The 22,425-nt window shown below is 39.1% G+C and overlaps 1 protein-coding gene across 1 annotated transcript in view; it reads right to left on the bottom strand.

The window, feature by feature from the left end:
* LOC104611392 (nucleolar/coiled-body phosphoprotein) overlaps positions 1-20,720 on the bottom strand; it is a 38,319-nt gene extending 17,599 nt beyond the window's left edge. Inside the window, exons 1-4 of the mRNA XM_010278414.3 lie at positions 20,382-20,720; positions 19,195-19,259; positions 14,896-14,939; positions 13,148-14,289 (exon numbers count right to left, since the gene is read on the bottom strand). Coding sequence (XP_010276716.1) covers positions 13,148-14,289; positions 14,896-14,939; positions 19,195-19,259; positions 20,382-20,669 — 1,539 coding nt within the window. The 5' untranslated portion in view covers positions 20,670-20,720. The remainder of the gene's footprint in view (positions 1-13,147; positions 14,290-14,895; positions 14,940-19,194; positions 19,260-20,381) is intronic.
* Positions 20,721-22,425: the final 1,705 nt, after the last annotated feature.

The following is a 22,425-nucleotide window of genomic DNA, read 5'->3' on the forward strand; positions in this document are numbered from 1 at the left end:
GGATGGTCTTCGAATGTTTTGCAAGAATTCTTAGTAGATAAAGGGAAGGGATTTCGACGAGGGAAGAGACTAGTATGGGTGATATTCAAGAGAAAAGGCATCTATTGATGCTGATTTTTGTAATCATTTTGGGAGCAGGTCAAATGTGGAAATTTGTGATGATTGTTACTTAAATGAGGGTTGTCCGTCAGAAATGGTTCCTTGTGACAGTGCACAAAAAGGATGGAGATGTTAGAGGTGTCAGTGGGAGTTAGTGCCAGGTTGGGCTTAGAATGAAGGGTGGAAGAGTTGGGTCTCATATGAAGATATTTAGTAGGGAGACATACAGAACAAAACCATTAAGTGATGATGAAAAAGTAGAGGCACATTCTAAGGGGATGATCAGTCGAACAAGGTGATTTTAGATGAAACTCACAAGTTACCAGCTTGATTGATATAGAGGAAGCTGTGAATATAGAGGTGGAGGTAAGCAAAACATTGGGTCTTTTTTTTTTTTTTTTTTTTTGGGGGGGGGGGGGGGGTAAAGCGTTCGCAAGGAAGCTGTTTAAAGAGCTGGAGGATGAGGAGAAAAAGAAAATTTATATTTTTTGGTAGTAAATAAAAAACAAAATTTATTAAAATAGAAGGATGTACAACTGAGGGTGATGAGAGATCACCAGGATTACAAAACAATACAGAAAGTAGAAAAGCAAAGAAGGGAAAGAACAAAAGCCAAGAGAAAGACAACACTTCTAAACCAGCTCAAGAATGTTCCAAACTCTAGAAGAATGAGAACCCAGCCCATATTTTTTACCACAGACAAGGGTGATGTTCCTTGATCGAGCTAAAACATCAAATATTCTCCTATTTCTTTCTTTCCAGGTTTCCCAACACACAGTAAAAGGAATGCAGCTCCAGGTGATCATTGCCTTGATATTTCCCCCACCTGGCCACCTATAGAATAACTCTTCTGCCGAACAAGGATCCACCCACCTAGCCTTGAAAGTCCAAAGAAGAAAGCCCAGATGAACTTAGTATAGGGGCACTCAATAAACAAATGGTAGGCATTCTCCTCTGCATTCTCACATAAGTAACATCTGCTAGCTAAGTGGAAACCTCTGCTTTGAATATGATTTAAGGTGAAAATGCTATCCAAAGCCACTAGCCAAGCAAAGGCTTCCACCCTTGGAGGGACAGGGTTTCCCCAAATCCCTTTTAAGTCTAAATTTTCTCCATCACTCCTTGGCAGAGCCTTGTAGAAGGACTTGACCAAAAACAGTCCATTACAAGACTCTTTCCACCACCTTGAGTCCCACCTATGCACTTGTGCTTTCAGCTGACTATAGCTTTGCAAGTAGATCTACACATTCCCGGATTTCCCAATTAAAAAGAGATCATCTAAATCTTCGGCACCACACTTCTCTTCCATTTCAAGCCCTTTGGCTCCCCGTAAAAACTCCCTTTACATTTTTTCTATTGAACTTGTCACAAAAGCTGGAGCCTTTAATAATGAGGTAGTACACCAATAGATTAGACAGCACACTCTTAATAAGAGTTATCCTACCACCAAGAGAAAGATACATCCCCCTTCCATCCTTACAACCTTTGGTCAATTCTATCAAGAACCAATTGCCAAGCTAAAGAGACTGAACAAAGCCTTTGCCCCAATTAGGAAGCCCAAATAAGTGAAACTCCCCCACCAAGCAACCCAAGGTAGCTGCACAATCTTCCAGAAGAGTTTCAAAACATTCCCTACCCCAACCATCCCACTTTTCATCAAGCTAATCCTTTGCCTTACCAACATTCAAAGAATCTTAGCACTCTTAAGTTCAGAGCTTGCTCATTGAGGCACTCAAAAATATCGAGGTGTCATCAGCAAGCTGGAGGGGTATAATTGGAACTCCAGCTTCTGCTCCTCTACATAATAACCAACTTAGAACTTCTATTACCAGAACAAACAGTAAAGGAGACAGGGGATCTCCTTGTCTTAGGCCCCTTGATGCTTGAAAGAAAGGTGTGCAGATTCCATTAACAAGGGTCGAGAAAGAAACTGAAGACATACATGCAAACATCCAACTTCTCCACCTCTCCCAAAAACCCATTTTAGCCATGATTTCTTCCAAGAAACCCCACTATATGGTCATAAGCCTTCTCAATGTCAATCTTGCAGATTGGAAGCATTAATACCTTTGATCTTTTTTTTTTTTGAAAGAAGGTAAAGTATGATTGTATTAATATACGGTCCTGTGTACAAAGAGAAGCTGTACAAAATGAAGGACCTCAAAAAAAGGCCATCCTCAAAAAAGTATGATCAGCTATACTACCTCTAAAATCATTATGTACAGACATCCAACTTCTCAAAACCTCTACTGCCAAGTTAATGGCCTCAGCTTCCGTAGAAGATTTTTCCTCAAAAATCCTGTTGTTCCTTTCTGACCACACAGCCCACATAACTGCTGGAGGGATGGAAACCCAGCATAACTTTCCTTTCTTTGACAGCCTCTGAATATGCCACTCCTCTAGCAGAGCTCTAAGGCTGGCATGCACCAGCTTAGATTCAGGGATTTGCAGAAGTGTGACCATACTGCAGAACTAAACTTGCAATGAAGGAAAAGATGCCCAGAGGATTCCATTTGCATATTGCAAAAACAGCACCTCCAATCTGGCAGATTAAGACCTTTATTCAGCAGCATTTCTTTGGACAGACACCTCTCCAGCACTGACACCCAAACAAAAAACTTGATTTTTGGAGGAGCCAAGTTCCCCCAAGTGGCCTTGCTGGGAAATGGGACTTCAGGCCTTCCCACCAGAAAATTGTAGAAGGATTTGACTGTGAATTCTCTAGATTTTGACCATTTCCAGACTGTTGATCTGGAAATGGTGTTTGTCCCCCAACTGGTGTGTTCCTTGCAAGTTGAATGGTGAGACTGCGATGCATCTTATCTCTTGCCTGTTTATTAGCTTTCTTTGGGATTGGTTTACTTCTCTCTTTGGATCCAGTTGGTCTTCTCCCTATAGGTTGGACGGTTTGTTTAGCCCTACTAGCATTAGCTGTACAAAAAAGAGGGGTAGGACCTTGTGGAGATGCACTAGAGCAGCACAAATTTGAACTGTGTGGGAGGAAAGAAATGCAAGAATATTTGAAGAGAAGGAACGAAGCAAGGAAGCTTTCGTCAAAACTATAACATTGAAGGTAGCTCATTGGGCAAAAAATTCGAAGCTGTTTTGAAGATTTCTTCAGAGCTTGGGGTATCATCGCTGCAACTACAAGACAAAGATCTGTTAAGGTTTGGTCTCCTCCAATAAATGGAGGGAAGAAACTGAATTTTGATGGGAGCTGTTTGGGTAACCCAGGCCCCTCAGGTATTGGGGGAGTCATTAGGGATGAAGAGGGGAACATAATTGCTTTATACTCTGGCCCTGTGGAAAAGGGTGATGTGGCAAGATCAGAGTTTTTGGCTGCAGTTTTTGGGGTTGAGAAGGCAAAAGAACTGGGTATTAGTAGGCTGATTATTGAGGGAAATTCTAAAACTGTGGTTAAGTGGCTGTTAAAGGGAGGGGGTAGCATGGCACTTGAATGAATTCAGAAAATTCAAATGGCTGTCACAGGACATGTTAATCTGAGTGAAATGGGTGAGGAGGACTGCTAATAGCTTGGCAGATAGCTTAGCCAAGCAAGGGGTACATAGGCTCAAATGTAGTACTGATTTGGGACAGATTCTATAGCTGGTTCCTTTCACAACTTCTTGTTGTAATCATGTTTCTCTCATAATTAATGAAATTTTTTCTGTGTTGCTGATCAAAAAAAAATGTCAAGCTTGCAGATCGAACCCTCCTTGCCACTTTAATCTTGAATCAACACAATCACTTGCAATCATCACCACATCGAGAATTTGTCTAGCTTCCACAAAAGCCATTTGGGTTGGGCCCACAATCTCATGCAAGACTGATCTTAGTCTTCTAGATAGCACCTTTGCTATAATTTTGAAAGGACTTGAAATCAAACTAATTGGTCTGAGGTCTTTCACTCAAGAGGCACCCTCCACTTTTGGAATTAGTGAAATGAATGTAGCATTTGCAATCCGCTCAATCAACTGTTCCTGCCAGAGTTCATTCAACTACGGCATTACATCCTCTTTTCGCACATGCCAGCAGCTCTTGAAGAAAGAGACATTAAAACCCTCAATAGAAACCCTTATATGCTGATTCGGTCAAGCTTCTTGTAAAGGAAGAGGAGAAAGTTGTAGATTTCAGCAATAGACAGAGGAAAGGGAAGAAAAGAAGAAGAAGGTCAAATAGGATTGTGATAGATAACCCTAGCCGCCAGCCCCTCATTCTATTTATATTTAACTTTAGTATGAGATATTACAAAGATGCCCTTACTAGGGCGGCAACTCAAACTAAATAATTACAACCCCTTTAAAAATAAAAACTAATGGGCCCAAGGCCCAACAACTTCTTAATTTAAAGGAAAATAAACTAAACATAAATCGGCCCACTCAACAACACAAATCGGTGGCCCACTCAACACTCCCCCTCAAGTTGGGAGTAGATGTCACACATTCCCAACTTGCGTAGATCATGCTCCAGTTTATTCTTTGCAACGCCTTTTGTGAGAACACCAACAAGCTGCAGATCAGAAGAAATGTATGGAAGACAAACTTCTCCAGAAGTTACCCTTTCTCTGATAAAATGTCTATCTACTTCATTGTGCTTAGTTCGGTCATGTTGGACTGGATTAATGGCATTGCTGCCTGGTTATCGCAGTATAGCATCATAGGTTCTTCTACCTGTACACCGGTTTCTTCTAACAGAGAACGGATCCAGAGAAGTTCTGAAACTCCATATGCCATGGCCCTATATTTGGCTTCAACACTTGATCTTGCCACAACTGTTTGTTTTTTACTCTTCCATGAGACTAGATTACCCCCAACTAGGGTACATATTCCCGAAGTTGATCTTCTGTCATCAAGGCATCCTGCCCAATCCGCATCTGTATAAGCCTCTAACTTCAACTATCCATGATCAGTAAACAATATGCCTCTACCTGAATGTCCCTTCAAATAAGCAAGGATCCTGTCAACTGCCTTCCAGTGCTGGTCTCATGGAGCATGCATGTATTGACTTACTACACTTACTGCATAGGAGATGTCTGGTCTTGTCATACACAAGTATAGTAGCCGACCCACAAGTCTTTGGTATCTCCCAAGGTCCTTTACTGGTTCACCTTCTGATGCACTAATTCTATGGTTCTGATCAATGGGGGTGCTAGCTGCCTTTGTTCCAAACTTCCCTGTCTCTTTGAAAAGGTCCAAGACATACTTCCTTTGAGAGATAAAAATTCTATGTTTCGATCTTGCAACTTCAATGCCCAAAAGTATCTCAGTTCTCCAAGATCCTTAATCTCAAATTCCTTATGCAGGTTCCTCTTCAGACTATCAATCTCACTCAAATCATTCCCAGTGACAACAATATCATCCACATAAACAATTAGGATTGACACCAAAGATCCCCTGCGCTTCACAAACAAGGTGTGATCTGACTGAGTTTCAGTGTAGCCAAAAACAATCAAGGCCTTTCTGAATCTATCAAACCATGCTCTGGGAGATTGTTTCAAGCCATATAGTGACTTCTTCAGCTTGCATACCTTTCCCTTTTCAGCATTTTCATAAAAACCAACTGGAAGATCCATATACACCTCTTCTTGCAGATCCCCATTTAGGAATGCATTCTTCACATCCAGTTGAAACAAGGGCCAAGAGTACGAGGCAGCAAGAGAAAGGAGTATCCGAACAGAGGTCATCTTTGCAACTAGCGCAAAAGTCTCTAGAGAATCAATGCCATAGGTCTATGTACCCTTTTGCAACAAGTCTTGCCTTGTATCTCTCTATACTTTCATCTGCCTTATACTTTACTGTGTAAACCCATCTGCATCCAACTGTCCCCTTGCCTTCTGGTAGATCCACAATCTCCCATGTCTGATTCTTAATCAAAGCCCCCATCTCTTCAGCATAGCTGTCTTCCACACAGGTTTGGAGAGAGCCTCACTGACACCCTTGGGTATAGACACTGAATCAAGAGAAGAGAGAAAAAAGCGGTAGGAAGGAGAAAGTCCACTGTAGGATAAGTACTGTGAAATACAATGAGCAGTGCACTTTCTCTTCCCTTTTCTAAGAGCAATAGGGAGGTCAAGGTTATTTGTAACAGTGTTAGTAGGACCAATGGGAATTGAAATAGGAGTGGGATCAAGAGGAATACCTGAATCCGTATCAGCCGAATCTGGAGTCTCCAAGGGATCGACAGGAAGTGGTGTGAGTTCTGTTGTAGTGGAATCAACCGCCTTATGGAGTCTCTGCCGTAAGTAATGCTATGAAATGGAACGCAAAGGAGGTGGCAAGGTAGGTGACTTCTGGTGGTGGTCAAGCACAGGAGTAGACACAGGGACTGGAACTGGGAAAGGGATAGACTGCTGACTTATTTCCCCAAGACACTCCCCCTAAGAAGGATCCTTTGAGAAGAAGTACGTAGATTCAAAAAAGGTAACATCCATAATAACATACCGGTTCCCAGAGACTGGATCATAGCAGCGTACCCTTTCTGATTCTCTGCATATCCAAGGAAAACACATTTCTTTGCCTTGGGATCAAGCTTCGAACGGTAAGGGCCAAGAATATGCGCAAAGCAGACACATCCAAACACCCTTAGAGGAATATGAAACATCTCCCCCTGAGGAAAAAGAAGGTTGAATGGAGTGCTGAATCCGAGTATACGAGAAGGCACCCTGTTAATCAGATATACTGCCGTGAGAACTGCATCACCCCAAAAACAGACTGGAACTGTAGTTGTGATCATCATGCTTCTTGTCGTCTCAATGATGTGTCTGTTCTTCCTCTCTACAACATCATTCTGCTGTGGACTGTAGGAGCAACTGCTCTGATGGACAACACCATACTCCAACAGATATGAGGCAAGATGTCTCTCAAAATATTCCCTAGCATTGTCAGATCTGAACATCTTTATTCTCATCCCAAACAGTGTTAGTACCATCTGGTGGAATTGCCTCACCAAGGATGGTACTTCATCGCGTGATTTCATTAGGTAAATCCAGGAATATCGAGAGAAATCATCAACAAACAGGAGAAAATAGCGATAGCCGCCCATAGAGGGAACATGATAAGGGCCCCACACATCCGAATGAATGACATCAAAAAGAGAAGAACATCTTTTATTACTAGGTTTAAAAGAGTGTCTACAATGCTTTCCAAGTTCACAACCCTCACACTTCAAACTTGACAGACGGTTGTGCCAAAGCATAATCTGACCCACAGATTTTGACTCACTGTCTTTGCAAACATGATGGCTTTGGTGAAGAGGAAGAGCATCCAGGAAGTAGATTCCATTCACTTCACAACCACTCCCAATTGTCCTCTTTGAATCCAGATCCTGCAAAATACAGCATCCAGGAGAAAAAATTACTGAGCAATTCAGATTCTTAGTCAAACTACTAACAGATAACAAATTAGTGCTCAATCTAGGAACATGGAGGACAGAGGGTAAACAAATAGAATCATTAATCTTGACAGATCCCTTCCCAGCAATAGGAACATGGGATCCATCAGCTGTGGAGACCCTATCTCTGCCAGAACAGAGCTGGTAAGAGGAGAAAATAGTGGAGCAATGGGTCATATGCTCTGAGGCTCCAGAGTCTATAATCCAAGAAGATCTCTCCTTACCTGAAGCAGAAACATAGTTTGCAGTGACATGTGAACTACCTGTGTGGGCAAATGAGGTAGAGTGAGCTCCACCTGTGCTACATGTACCTTGTTGTCTTCTTGCGGCTGAACTAGAACTAGCTGTATCCCTCTGATTCAGAAATAACCCAAACTTCTCAAGCTCAGCCCTTACTGCAGCAGCTGCAACGGACTCCAAAGCAATTGTAGTAGGGGGGCGGAGTATCACCAGTAACTGCCATGTGTGCATTTCCTTTCTTATTCTTCAATTTGGTCGGCACAAGATGTGGGTGAAGCTTCCAACAAGTATCTCTTGTATGCTTAGGCTTCTTACAGTAGTCACAGACCAAGTCCCTTTTGTCTTCCTTTTTGTTTTCATTGCCATTCTGTTTAGATTTCACGGTACTTACCATAGCAGACTGATCAGAAATGGGATTTTTCATCATTACATCCCTCCTGCACTCCTCTCCTGACACAAAGGCATATATGCTTGGAAGAGAGTGACATTGTCCCTAGAAAGAAGATGTTGTCGTGCAATGTCATGCTCAGGGTTAAGGCCAGCAAGGAATTCAAACACCCTATACTTCACTAAATGTTTTTGATAGGTAGTTGCATCTTTGGTGGTTTCCCAAGCAAAGGTCTCTAGATGGTCGATCTCCTGCCACAGGGTCTTAAGGACTGAAAAATAGGCTGCAACTGATCTATCTCCCTGCCTTGTAGCAATAATCTAATTTCTCAGTTGATAAGCCCTAGCAACATTCTCCCTTTGTGAATAGGTTTCTACAACCCCATCCCATATCTCCTTAGCAGTATTTGGCCATAAAAAATTTGTACTTATATGTGGCAACATAGAATTACACAACCATGTCATTACCATATAATTTTCCTGCACCCACCGGGAGTTGCCAGTTTCAGGTTTCACCTCTTCACCAGTAATATACCCCAATTTTCCACGAGCCCCAATGGCCATCTTTGCAGATTGGGACCATTCCAAGTAATTTGTACCATCCAACCTAACTGTAGTAGTGGTCCCAGCTCCGAAGGGGTCTCCAGCACCTCCTCCCACTGGTCTCATTTCATTCCCGGGCTTATATTCAACTCTGTGTCCCTCCATGTTTCTCAAAAGAGGTACAGAAAACAACTAAAAAATGCAGCAACAACAAACAAAACACCTTCTGGAACCAACGACACTCCTTTGGTGTCCTGGACTTTCTTCCCACGAAAGATTCCTTTTCTGTGGGATGGGAGAAGAGAGAGAAAAAGCAACTGCCCTCTCTAAAAGCCTCCAAATCACGTGGAGCTTGAATCGCCCCTTACAAAAAACCCCAAGGAACCCTAAAAAATTAGGGCGCCACTACCTAGGTAAAAATTGAAGAGTCCAACAAAATCAGGACTCTTCCCCTTTTTCCAGTCTTTCTTGATTCTGATGAGAAACCCTAGACCAGCTACAGGGCATACAGATCCTTCAAGAAAATCCAAAAACTGGGCTTACCTGAGAGCTTCGATCAGCATTTTCTGTGGGATGGGAGAAGAGAGAGAAAAAGCAACTGCCCTCTCTAAAAGCCTCCAAACCACGTGGAGCTTGAATCGCCCCTTACAAAAAACCCCAAGGAACCCTAAAAAATTAGGGCGCCACTACCTAGGTAAAAATTGAAGAGTCCAACAAAATCAGGACTCTTCCCCTTTCTCCAGTCTTTCCTGATTCTGATGAGAAACCCTAGACCAGCTACAGGGCATACAGATCCTTCAAGAAAATCCAAAAATTGGGCTTACCTGAGAGCTTCGATCAGCCTCTTAAATCTCCATGCAGTCGGCCGATCTAGGGCTGCAGGAGTGAATCACTTCCAGAACCTTCAACCTGTTCTGATACCAAGTAGAAACCCTTATATGCTGATTCGGTCAAGCTTCTTATGAAAAGAAGAGGAGAAAGTTGTAGATTTCAGCAATAGACAGAGGAAAGGGAAGAAAAGGGGAAGAAGGTCAACTAGGATTGTGATAGATAACCCTAGCCGCCAGCCCCTCATTCTATTTATATTTAACTTTAGTATGAGATATTACAAAGATGCCCTTACTAGGGCGGCAACTCAAACTAAATAATTACAACCCCTTTAAAAAGAAAACTAATGGGCCCAAGGCCCAACAACTTCTTAATTTAAAGGAAAATAAACTAAACATAGATCGGCCCACTCAACAACACAAATCGGTGGCCCACTCAACACCCTCTAGGCCTGGGGCCTTATCCCCCTTCAACTTACTTATACTTCCCACACTTTTGCCTCATCAAATCCTTTCTCCAGACAATCCCTCAAGCCCTTCCCAATTCTTCCCAGCTTTAAATCTCCCAAGAATATCTTTTTGTTTGGAGCTGCCTTATACAAATTAATGTAGAAATACCTTATTCCATCCACCACTTCTTTTGGATCTTCAATGACTCTGTTTTCCTACTCCAGCCTAAAAATTAAGTCTCTTCTTTTTTCTCAAAAAATAAAAAAATAAATAAAAAATAAGTCTCTTCTTCTCCTACCTCTAGTCAAAGCATGAAAGAAAGATGTTTCTTATCTCCCTCCTTAAGCCATAAGGCCCTTGATTCTTGCTGCCACATAACTTCCTCCATATGAATCACCTCCAATAATTCCCCTCTCAAAATTTCCTTCTCCCTCTTACCTTCCCTTGAAAGAGCATGCATTTCCTTTAGCCTGTCCAATTCTGCCATTTTTCTAAGAAGATCTACTTTTTGAGTTGGAATTTGCCCAGCAGAAACCTCCCTATTCCATACTTTTTAGGTCCTTCCTTAGAGACATTAGCTTCTTCTTTAGGGTAAAACCTGTCCTTCCTTCAAAGTGATAATTTCTCCACTTCTCTTCAACAAAAGCCAAAAAAAAAGTAGGTGTTTAGCCACATGTTTTCAAATCTAAAAGGCTTCGGCCCATCAGCTTTGATGAACTTTCTCAAGAGGATAGGTTTATGATCTGACAGGGCTGAAGTGAGAATTTCCTAAACCAAATTTGGAAAAAATTTCCTCCCAAACCCCATTAGAAAGGAATCTATCAAGCCACGTTGGATTCTTTTTTATTTTTGAAACAGGTAAGGTATTGAATTGTATAAAGTAAAAAGCATCAGCCCATGTACAATGAGAGCCTGTATAATGGAAATATATAAAAGTGTCAACAAAAGAAAGGTACAGCTTGCAAAAAAGAGAAAAGCTGGACACCTCTGAATGCCCTTGTACACTTAGCCAAGAACACAAAAAGCCTATAACCTTGTTTTTTTACTGAAACTACATCAGAAAAAGAGTTGTCAAAGATTCAGCTGATCCTTTCTTTCCAGAGGGCCCAAAGGATGGCAGATGGGAAAATCCTCCAAAGCGGTTTGCCCCTATGTTCAGGCCCTTGAGAGGCCATCCTTGCAGGAGCTGAAGAGCTGATTCAGGTAAGCAAGATTGGACACCAAAGCAGGAAAAAGCCAAATCCCACAGCTGGGAAGAGAAGCTGCAATGAATGAAAAGATAGTTGAAGGATTCAGGAACTTCATTGCACAAGGGGCATAGGATGTTTAATAGGAGCAGCCAATCAGTGGTAAGACATCTACCCAAAACTGCAGTCCAAACAAGAAAGGAAACCTTGGATGGGGCATGAGAATTCCAGATCAAGGCCCAAGGGAAGTCAGTACCTTCACACGGTTAGAATTGGTGGCTCCTGTCCATTCAACAAAGTGAAAACAAGCCCCAAACTAATGCAATCAATCAAACCATTCCTTCTTACAAACTCCCTAAAACTCCTCATAGCCCAAGTTACCCTGTTGTCCCTGCCCCCTTTTCTTTCACTCGAGTACAAATAAGAGTTAAAATCCCCCCAGCAACCAAGGCAAAGCCCCCCCCAATTAAAAGCTCCCTCCAGCTCCTCCTTACTACCCTCCCCTGTTGGCCTGTACACATTTGACACCAACACCTTGCAATGCAAACCTAGATGATCCAGAACCACTGACACTGAATGAGATCCCCTGAAAAAGCACACCTTAGCTCAAACTTTAGCATCCCAAATCACCACCAAACCCCTTCACAACCCCTCAGCCTCACACTCAGCCCACTGCCCACCCAAAATTGAAGACCCCCATAGCTCCAAGATAAGAACCATGCCCACTTTTTCTAGCTTTGACTCTTAAATCATGAAGTGGAGGATTTTAATTTTGAGGTAAAGGATTAATTATGAATCTATTGACTTGAAGGATTGTAGGAAGTTTCCTAATGCTGTAAGACGCTTTAGAAGTCGTTAAAAAGACAGAGCTATTCAGGTTTCAAAACTTTTTGCAAGGTTAAAAGGAGGATTGTTTGCAGTTGAGCCTAATAAAAGGTGAAGAAACCAAAGAAAAATAATGTTTTTAAGAGAAGCAATAGGGTTTCTACTCTTGTATCTGAAGAAGCTGTGCATTTTAGTTAAGTAGTTTTGAGCATTGTTAAGCTGGAGTCCTACAATCGTCTGTGGGAGTTGTGGCTGCTTGTTTCGGTTGGGGGTCTGGAGTGTGTGTTTTCATGTGTTTAGAGGACGTTTGGATTTAGGGTTGTTGTGGTTGTGGGTGTTTGATCCATTGCTGGTCTGGGTTTGATCAGCTGGTAGTAGTTTTGTCTCTGGACTTGGGAGTTTTTATTTTTGAGGGTATTGCTTGAGCTCAAGTTGAGGAGGGTTTGTAGGTTTGGCTGGGTGAAGTTTGTTTCTTTTCTTCTCTCAGGTGACTTCTTGTCACCTTTCTTGTAATATTCTATTTTTATTTTAATAAAACTTTTATTTTACCTTCAACAATAACTAATAGTATGATGTATATATAACATCGCAAAAAAATAATGTGTTTGCATGAGCATGATATCTATGTATGCACGTGGCTGTAAATTTGGTAGGTAGGGTACTAGGGTTCCATCACAAACCCAACCTAACCAATCCATTCTCATGGTCAAGCTGGGTTAGGGTTGAGATACCCAGGTGGAAGGTCAGGTTGGGTTAGGGTTAGAATTGAATTTTTAGCACATCAGGTTGGACAAGGGTTGAAAGAGCACATCAAGGAAACCACTGGTAAAATCAGTAGATGTGCTTTGTTGGATGAAAGAGAATATTTTTGGGCAGAGGCATGACTAGATGCAGACAAGGGTTATCAATCAAAAATAAATTCAGACAAGGGTTCTAGTAGATTACCAATGGCCATGTTCCAACTCAAAGTCAAAAGGTACACAAAAAGATAATATTTAACCATCCAACAAACTCATTTTTTGGCAGTGCAAGAAGACTTGAAGATTAAACCAATTGATGGAGCTAAATAACTTTTATGTATCCTACACATATGATACTGGAAGGAAGAAAAATTCTCATGCACGTCACATACATTACGTAAAATTCGATAATGTGTTAAAAAAGGAAAATGGAAGATAAAAAATACAAGACATTGCATACCTCTGCCGACCCATTGCACTGCTTCTTCATGTTTTTCTGCATGGCAGATCCTTTTTCATCCTTCTCTGGGTTTCCATTGGCATGTGGATAAAGCTGATTATTAGAAGATATCTCCTGAGACTTATTGGAATCAACATGACCATTTTCTGTTTTCCTTTTCTTACCAGCATGTCCATCAGCCTCCGCTAACATATTTACCTCTACATGTTGCTCTGTTCCTTTGTCCTTGGCTGAACCCCGTGTCTTCCCCTCCTTTAAATCTTTATTACTTCCTTTTGCTTCAGCCTGAGATTCACTTTCTTCAGAAACCAACCTTTTTCTTTTCTTGGAATTCTTTTTTTCTACATCAACTGCACTCTCCCCCAAGGTATGAACATCTTCCTTCATGGAATCAATGCCTTTTAGATCTCCTTGACCAAATTCTTTTGTATCCCCACCACACAAGGTTTCAGAAACTGACTTACCTGCCTTCTTTTTCTTCTCTTTGGTTTTAGCATTATTCTCAACCAATAGAACTTCACACAAGGTATTCTCTGTATCTCGCTTGGTTACTTGTGAACCAATTTTATCCTTAGATTTCCTTTTACTCAGCTCTTCAACATCCTCAGAGCCACCCTCTTCAGCATTGTTCACAAGAGAATCAGAAACCAGCTTATTTTTCTTTTTCTTCTTATCTTTGTTTTGCCAACTTTCATCTTCCAATACAACTCCAGCAATATCAGTCTTACATTTTTGCAAGGAGACATCTTTAGATTTCTCTTTAAGTGATTCGGATGGGCCTTCTACCAAGGTATTGGCAGGAGATTCACAGCTCAATTTGCTCTTTTTCTTTTTCTCCTTAGACTTTTTATCTAGTTCATCCAACCCTTGTTGAGTACTTTCACCATGAGAATCAGGAAGAGCTTTGTTTTTCTTTTTCTTGTCTTTAGCTTTCATATCTGGTTCAGGAACTTTATCATTTGCTAACTTCTGAAAAGAGTCACTAATCTGTTTCACAAATCCATTGCCAACTCCAGGCTGTTCATTTGCTGTATCATCATCACTCAGATTACCTTTTTTTCTCTTTTTCTTCATGATTTCCTGAGAGATATCATCACCATTAATTACTCTCTCAGGTTTCTTGGAAGCAACTTTTTGCAAATCTGCAATTTTAGTGCATCTGGAATCAGGGCATCTGAGACTGAGAGTTTTGCAAGAAAATTTCATACTATACACGTGTTTGTGTGTGTGTAAAAGTGTGCATGACTGTGCATATATGATAATCAGAACTTTCTAGAAAACTCCATGTAGTTCTTCCATGTGGCACAATCCTGTGGACAATCTCAACCATGTATTGTGGAAATAGGACCTTTGGGATAGGCAACATGTTCACTCCCTTGGTCAAAATCAGGCCTATAGTCCTATTAAACTATATCTCTTTGTTTTTTTTTGACAGAGTAAAAGAATGTTATTTACAATGGTCCAGATCATCCCTATACAACTATATCTCACCTTGAATTGGAGTCTTCATCAGGCAAGACAAGTAATTCAAATTTTAAACATTTTAATTAAAAAAAGATTAAAGAAGAGCTTATTTTGGCCAGGTGGGTAGGGGTTCTCAGCTGAAATTTGACCATTGAATAAAGTGGGAAAAGGAAAGTGTTGCCAGATGAAGGATTCCTGCGTCATTCTCTTAAAGCCTAAACAACATTTCACAGTTTAACACAACAGTTTACAATGCAATTTTTGGCACGTGGAGGGGAGGTTACCTTGCCCTTTGGAGTCATTGATATCTCCCTCCACTTTACTATTGCTGCATTGCCACAAAACTCAAGAAGAATTAGAATAAGAACAGAAGTTTAACCGTTCGAGTGATTTGAATTTGGATGGATAACAGATAACTGCCATAAATAGAAAGCAATGAAGAAGGTATGGATCCAATTTAGGGAAAAGATGACTCAGTGACTCAGAATACCCACACATTTGAAAAATATTGCCACACAGGTGCTACACATGCAGAGTGCTCAGACACCTATTCAATGATGAATGAAGGGCTGCAACATCGGGCTCAGGTTAGGGTTAACAAATTCTGAACCAAATACGAACCAAGTGCACCCTTATATACATATATTTTTTTGAATTTTTAAAAGATAAAATAACCAAAAGGCATTAGCAACTCAATTGTCATTGATTGCAAGAGATTACTGTAGGAATCCAGATGTCATTAATTGAAATGTCTATTGATTATCTCTTCATTTAATTTAATATTAATTCAATGCTCTATTCATTATATTAGAAATTTTATTAAATATAAAAACAAAATACAAATATTAATATAAGATTAGGAGCTCAGATCTGCTACTCACAACTCTACCCACTACTTACAACTCTACCCACAAGACATTACAGCTGTGCATTGGGAATATCTCCCTTGTCATTCATGGGGAGATGTTCCCAATACATGGTGGTGGTGCTATGTGGGTAGGGATGTGGGAACAATTTGTGGATAGCAGATCCGGAGAGTAAGATTACAAGTCTAAGAATATCAAAAGACTAAATCAGTTAATTTGGCTTGCTTATTCCTACCAAAAAATTCTACATTATTATTAATCCATCCAAATTTAATTTTAAATGTTAATCTAATAATATATGAAAGGATTCTTGGATGTCTATAAAAATGTATAAACTATCATACAGGGTCAACTTTAGCAATTCACCCATCTTGGCTTATAGTGATCAACAGTTTAACCGTTTGGAACCGTAACATTATAAAGCATAACATGCAAAAATAGAAAAAAAATACAGAAAAATTGGCCATGCCTTTAGGGCTATAAGAGTAAAAGTCAGATCAAATCCAACCACATCTAAATCTGACCTGATTATTGAAAATCCACATCCCAATCAATCCAAAATCTGACATATCAGACTTGGAACAGGTTCAGATTTAATTTGAATGCGCTTTACTGAGTTTAAAATTAAGAACTTTTAAAAAAGTTCTACAAAAATTTAACTAGTTTTAAATATGAATGTATATTATCTAATTTGCATACATATTTACATGATATACACTAGTGCAAGGGCACATCGAATGTATTAATTATAAAATTTATATAATTATGTATTATATCTAATTTACATACACATTGACATGATATACACAAGTGCAAGGGCACATGCCATGCATGTGATGCATGTGTGCAAGTAAAGATAACAGGATAAAAACAAAAAAGATGAAAAGGCATTCAGACTTTAAATGACTCGACTCATTGATTAGATTTGAATATTAAAATATTTAAACTGTTGTTTTTAAGCATCAACCTTGTACGATATGATGCTAGTAATATACTATGATTCAACTTTTTATGGCCTGCACAGAAACCAATGCATGTATATTTTTATGAATAACCAAAGCAAGCATATGCATATATAGCATAGATACATACAAAAACTTAAGGTCTATTCGTTTCCTCTTAACTCTTATCTCTTAAGAGGAATCTTTTAACTTTAAGAGAAAAATGGTTGTTCCTTTTAACTTTTGTTTTTCAATGATACCCCCAAAAAGACAAAGAAAAACTCTCATATATGGGGTCAAAATGGATATTTAATAATTTTCAAAATTCAGAACAACATTCTCTGCATTCAGAGTTCAAAGGAAAGAAAAGTACACCAATACCTATATACCTCTTAATGTAATTATTGCACTTTCAGATGTCAGACTTCAGAGCAAACGAACTGCCCTTAAACAAAATTAACCATGTCTATAGTTTTTTATTATTACCAAGTCTAAGGGCTTGAACTTATCTCTTAAGAGGAATCTTTTAACCTTAAGAAAAAAATGGTTGTTCGTTTCTTCTTATCTTTATCTCTTAAAGTGCAATCATACAACTTTTTGTTTTCCAATATGTCTATAACAGTACAATGGGTTGGGAGATCAGCTAATGCTTTTACTGATGTCTTGGCAAAACAAGGGGTAAATAGGGAAACATTGTTCTGGGCACAACTGTAACTATTGTTTTAATTTCAACATTCATGTTTTCTCTGTTGTAGTTTGTGTATTTTCTGTTTGGAGAGGCTGCACCTCGCGCCTCTAAGGGGATTTTCTTGTATCTATTCATTATTTTAATAGAATTGATGTTATTTATCAAAAAAAGAATGATACCCCCAAATCTCATATATGGGGTTAAAATGGATATTTGATAATTTTCAGAATTCAGAACAACATTCTCTACATTCAGAGTTGAGAGGAAAGAAAAGTTCACTAATACCAATATACCTCTTAATGTAATTATTGCACTTTCAGATGTCAGACTTCAGAGCAAACGAGCAGGCCCTAAGGTATTATATATTCATTATATTAAATAAAAATAAGTATGATAAATAGGGATTTTGTTAAGTGGTGGAAATGGCTAAGAACACAGGAAACAAAAAATGGGATTTAACATCTAACCTATTAACAATCAACCAGGTCAAATGGTTTGATGGTTCAACCAGATGAATCATTAGTTTACTGGCCGAGTTCATTTAAGCTTTAGGAGTGAATACCTCTATGCATGCTTACCTCTACCATCTATTGATGGGGAAAACATGGTTATTCAGGTCTAATGTCTAAGCCTAATTAATTTTTAATGTTGAGAAGGCTATAAATTATTAATTAGGGTCTCCCTTGAAATAAGTATTTGTTGTTTGAACATGAAAGGCTCTGAAATGTCATAGGGATCCTTAGTCATCAATTTCATTTAACAAAGTTGGGTGCATTGCATGGGTCCCAAGACTCCCAAGTAGTAGTTTATTTATATCTATCCATGTAGATTGATACCATATGTCACACCAAAAGATCTCTATAAGACTGATCCCATAGCTTCCGTTGCATTGCACATAAAAGCTCAATTTTGATGAGACTCAAAAGGAGGGGCAAGGTGTTTTGAAGTGGAAACATATGCCATAAACTCAAGTCATCAATTTTAGGCATCAATCCAGTAATCCTATTTTACAGTCAACAACACATCATTAAGAAGTTTCTTTACCACGCATTAAGTCTTCTTCTATCCTGTCCTCATATTAGACTAATAATATGAAAGATTAAGAGATTATTCTCTTGATATAAAGACGGCATATTTAAACCGTGCATGGGAAAAAGAAAGATCTATGTCCAATGGGTATTCTCTATTCTCTATTTAGCTTATCAAAAAAAATGGGTAATCTCTATTTACAATAAAAATTCATGTTTTCAAACCCTAATGCTTCCAAATTATGAGTCTCAATATCAATAATTGCCCTTTTGACAACTAGGAGTCTTCAGAAAATTAAAGTTTGAAAGCAGTCAAAGACAATGATCAGAAGTTGATGTGTGCTTTTTCTAGGTTCAATTGGAGGGCAGTTCTAATGGGAGGAAGCCACTACTCTTCATAATGGTCTCAAGGCCAAAAAATCTGCTTTTCTCAGTCTATCAGTATTGAAAAAGACTCTGAAACAACAATGTGTTGAGCATCACAAGTGGGAATGTGGAGAAAATCCATGGTGTCTCCCCCATACAAGTTGACCCATCAAGCAATTCCTTTCAACCATCACATCCTCTTCTTCTCCTCATTCATTAGCTAGCACTAGGACTCTTACAAAACAGGTATGCATAGAACTAACATAAGTTGCAGCTTAAGCCTTGTCATGCGGCTTATGTTCATCTTCTCCTTGGTCCCTTTTGTCATGAGTACTCTTTGGTCCAAATTGTATTTCACCAATCATTTAATTTAATGGATTTTCTTGTTATCTTATAAAAAAATCAAAGAAAATAAATGAGAGAGAGAGGGTGTTATGCTGGGAAGATGGGCATTCTTAGAATTATGGATATTAAGCAATCAATTATAAGCGAACAAGAGCTCAAAGCCATTAGCCAAAGCATGGTAATATTCTCTACAGTTTTTTTTTACTCAAAGCACGTTTTCATCTCTAACATTTGAATCATAGTATTTGGTCAGTATATTTTAAGGGTTCCAAGTACGCATTATTCCTTAACAATGTACTTCAATTTTTTATCCAATGGAGCCAAAGGAAAGAGATACATCTCAAACTACCTTGCATCCAAATACTTGTAATACATATCCTCCAAGTCCAATGAGTGTCCTTTCCAATCATCAAACTGCACCCATGCATAAGAACAAGTGCACACATAAGAAATTTTCATCCAACTTCTACAGTATGATAAAAGTTGAAGAAAAATACAAAAGGAAGTAGAAGATTCTAAGCCAAGATATCAATTCTAGGCACTGCACAGTGCACACATTAAAAACAAATAATATGGTGGCAAATTAACCATGGAGAGACTTTAGAATACTTGCTTATATGTTTCTCTGGAAATAGCATTAGTATGTTAAAATTTTGAAACTCATACCATGCTACTATACGTTTACATTTCCTTGGTGGTATTAAATCATATCATCATACATAACAACTTTTGGAAAAGAACCTATGATAATATAAATCAAGTTTTCTCTCCTTTTACTCACATTCAGTGTCAAAAGTGTTTTTATTCCGTATCAGACACCACAAGTATTAGCCAATCTCTCCTTTTATTTGTTTCCTCCTGTCATCATTAGTGTTAATTACGTCAGAGTTTTAAGTAGTAAAACATTCAAGGGTATGGTAATCAACCCTACTTCAGATTCATCATGCATCCATTGAGAAGCTTGCAACCTCCTGAATAATTTATTCACCGAAAGACAAAGCAATAACTCATTCAGTTCAGCCATTTCAGCTGTTACCAGACTGCCACTGCAGAAAGGTGTCTGGTTGTAAAATTTCTAGTGCAAACCCATATTATACTAGACAACTCCAGTATACTTTCCACTGCAAATAAGTACTCAATCTCGTTAATATTGTTGGGTTTCAAGAAACAAGAAACAGATTACTTATCATTGTTCAGAAGCTAAAGCTATGCATTTTCCAACCAAACAGCATACAGATGAGCGTTCAGGCGTTACAGCTTTTCGTCCATTAGCTCTATCATAGCCAACTACCCAACCCAAAAGCCCAAAGCAGAATAACATATTTGGGGTGTAAAAGGCTTCAACCCTCCCCTCTATGGAAAAGATAGGCAATAAGAACAGAGGCATTGTTCCGATAATCCCGATCATCGTTCCACAGCGTTTGAAGCATGTAAACATAGATTTCTCGATTATTTAGAAGCCATAAATATTTACGAGATTGAGTGCTAAACCACCCGAAAAACAGAGTCATGCACAATCCCAACGAACGCACTTACCTCTCTGAGGGCTTCGGATCGAAATGCCTTGAGTGTTTTCGAGAACCCATTACGGTCGAGATAAGCAGATATGGAGTGAAGAAGAAGAGCCCTCTGAGATGAATCCATGCTCTTCTGTTTTTTCTTCTTCTTCTGCTCCGTTTTCAGGGTTAGGGTTTTCTCTGTGGAATCATTTTCTAGGATTTCGGAAGTGGCCTTGTTCTTCATGTTTTGCCTTGCAAGCGCAACCTGGCGAGGCTGGAAAGCAATTAGAGCAGATATCGAATTGCCTTCCAACGTTGAAAGCATACGAGCACACAGAAGCAACAGAAGTTTTTTTACGCCCAGACCATATGGCTATGGGCAGAGGTGTAGGGTTTAGTTGAGGGGTAAAATGATCGAACTACCCCTCAGTTTTACAGAATTGACTAATTCTACCTCTACCCCTACCGCTTTGAAAATGCCTTAAAATAACCTCTTATTTTCTCTAACATGCCCTTGTAAAAAATGGGTTATGGAAATAAATAGATAGTGGACAATGCAAAGTGTAGCCACTCTCACTTATAGTGTTGGTGGATGGTTCCCTAGTAAGAGAATACTCCTTTGTAAAGGTCTTAAATAAGGAGATTCCCTTCCACCTTATTTTTTCCTTATTTAAGTTGATGTTCTTTTGGAGAGATTAAACCACTTTACCCAAGCTAACTATGGTATTAGAATCAAAATCTGTCATGGTAATCCAATCATTTCTACCTGTTCTTGGTAGATGATAACTATGAATCTAGGTTGGAGAGGATATCCTAAATGCTCTAAAGGACTATGAGAGGGTTTATAGGCAAAAAGTAAATATCAATAAATCTGAATTTTTCTTCAATAATAACATGCACCATAAATTTAAAAAAAAAAAAAAAAAAAGTTATAGCAAAAAGTTTGGGTTTCAAGTTGGTTCAATCCCCCAACAAATATTTAGGGTTACCTCCATTCCTACTTATACTATGTCCTGTTTCTTGTTACCAAAATCTCTATGCGAGAACCTAACCAAGAAACATAGATATTTTTTGGTGGGAAGGTAGTAAGTGAGATCATAAAATCAATTAGGTAAGTTGGATAAGACTTGTAGAAGCAAAGCTAAAGGTGGCATAGGCTTCAGGGATCCTCACTCTTTCAATTTAGGTCTGTTATCAAAATTAGCTTGAAAAGTTGTAAAGAACCCGAAAATCTATGAGTCTAAGTTGTTAAGGAAAAATATATCAAAAACAAGAGTTTTCCTTAAGGATCCCTTGCCTACCATAGGATATTGGGGATGGAAAAGTGTTTTTGGTGGAATAAAAGTTATTCTACAATGAGTTAGATGGTTAGTTAATAGTGAAAACCTATTTAACATTTGGGATGACCCCCTAGATTCCTAACATCAAGAGTTTCAAACCCATGGGCCCAAAACTAGGGCTGGGTAGCCCTTTTAGAGTAGTGGATCTCATAAAAGTAAGGGATAGAAGCTGGAATCTAGAAACCATTAATTCCTTTTTTATCCCTAGGATAACTCAATGTGCAAATTTCTTAAACTACCCCTAAGGTTTAGGAAATTGACTAACTCTACCCCTATTATTCCTAACAATTGTCACATGACTCCATTCCCATTAACTCTCCGTCATACATTGTTTACATGTGACTTCACGTGTTTGATTTAATGTTAAATTAGATTCAAAATACCCTTTGATGGTCGGAAATGCCCTTTTGACTTACACACAAAGAGATGAAGGCCAAAGGTTGTTATGCTAGTTCTGGCATTGGTATTCATCAACAAGAACGCTAGGTTTGCTGTAGATTTAGACAAACCTTAGCATGCACATCAATGAATTGTGTGAATGGACCATTGAAGGCTATGAATATTGACGGCAACTCTGTGCAACTGGGGTTATCGACAACTAAGAATATTGAAAGTTGTGAATATCATCATAAAGAGGAAGGAGGGAGGAGAAAATATGAAGGATGAAGGAGATTTGTGTAAGGTAAAAATAGGTTTGGAAAGGATGAAAGCAAGAGGAAGAGGAAGGTGATTCACAAATGT

Source organism: Nelumbo nucifera, chromosome 8, assembly GCF_055504915.1.
Source record: "Nelumbo nucifera cultivar China Antique chromosome 8, China Antique-T2T, whole genome shotgun sequence".
In the NCBI taxonomy this organism is placed as follows: domain Eukaryota; kingdom Viridiplantae; phylum Streptophyta; class Magnoliopsida; order Proteales; family Nelumbonaceae; genus Nelumbo; species Nelumbo nucifera.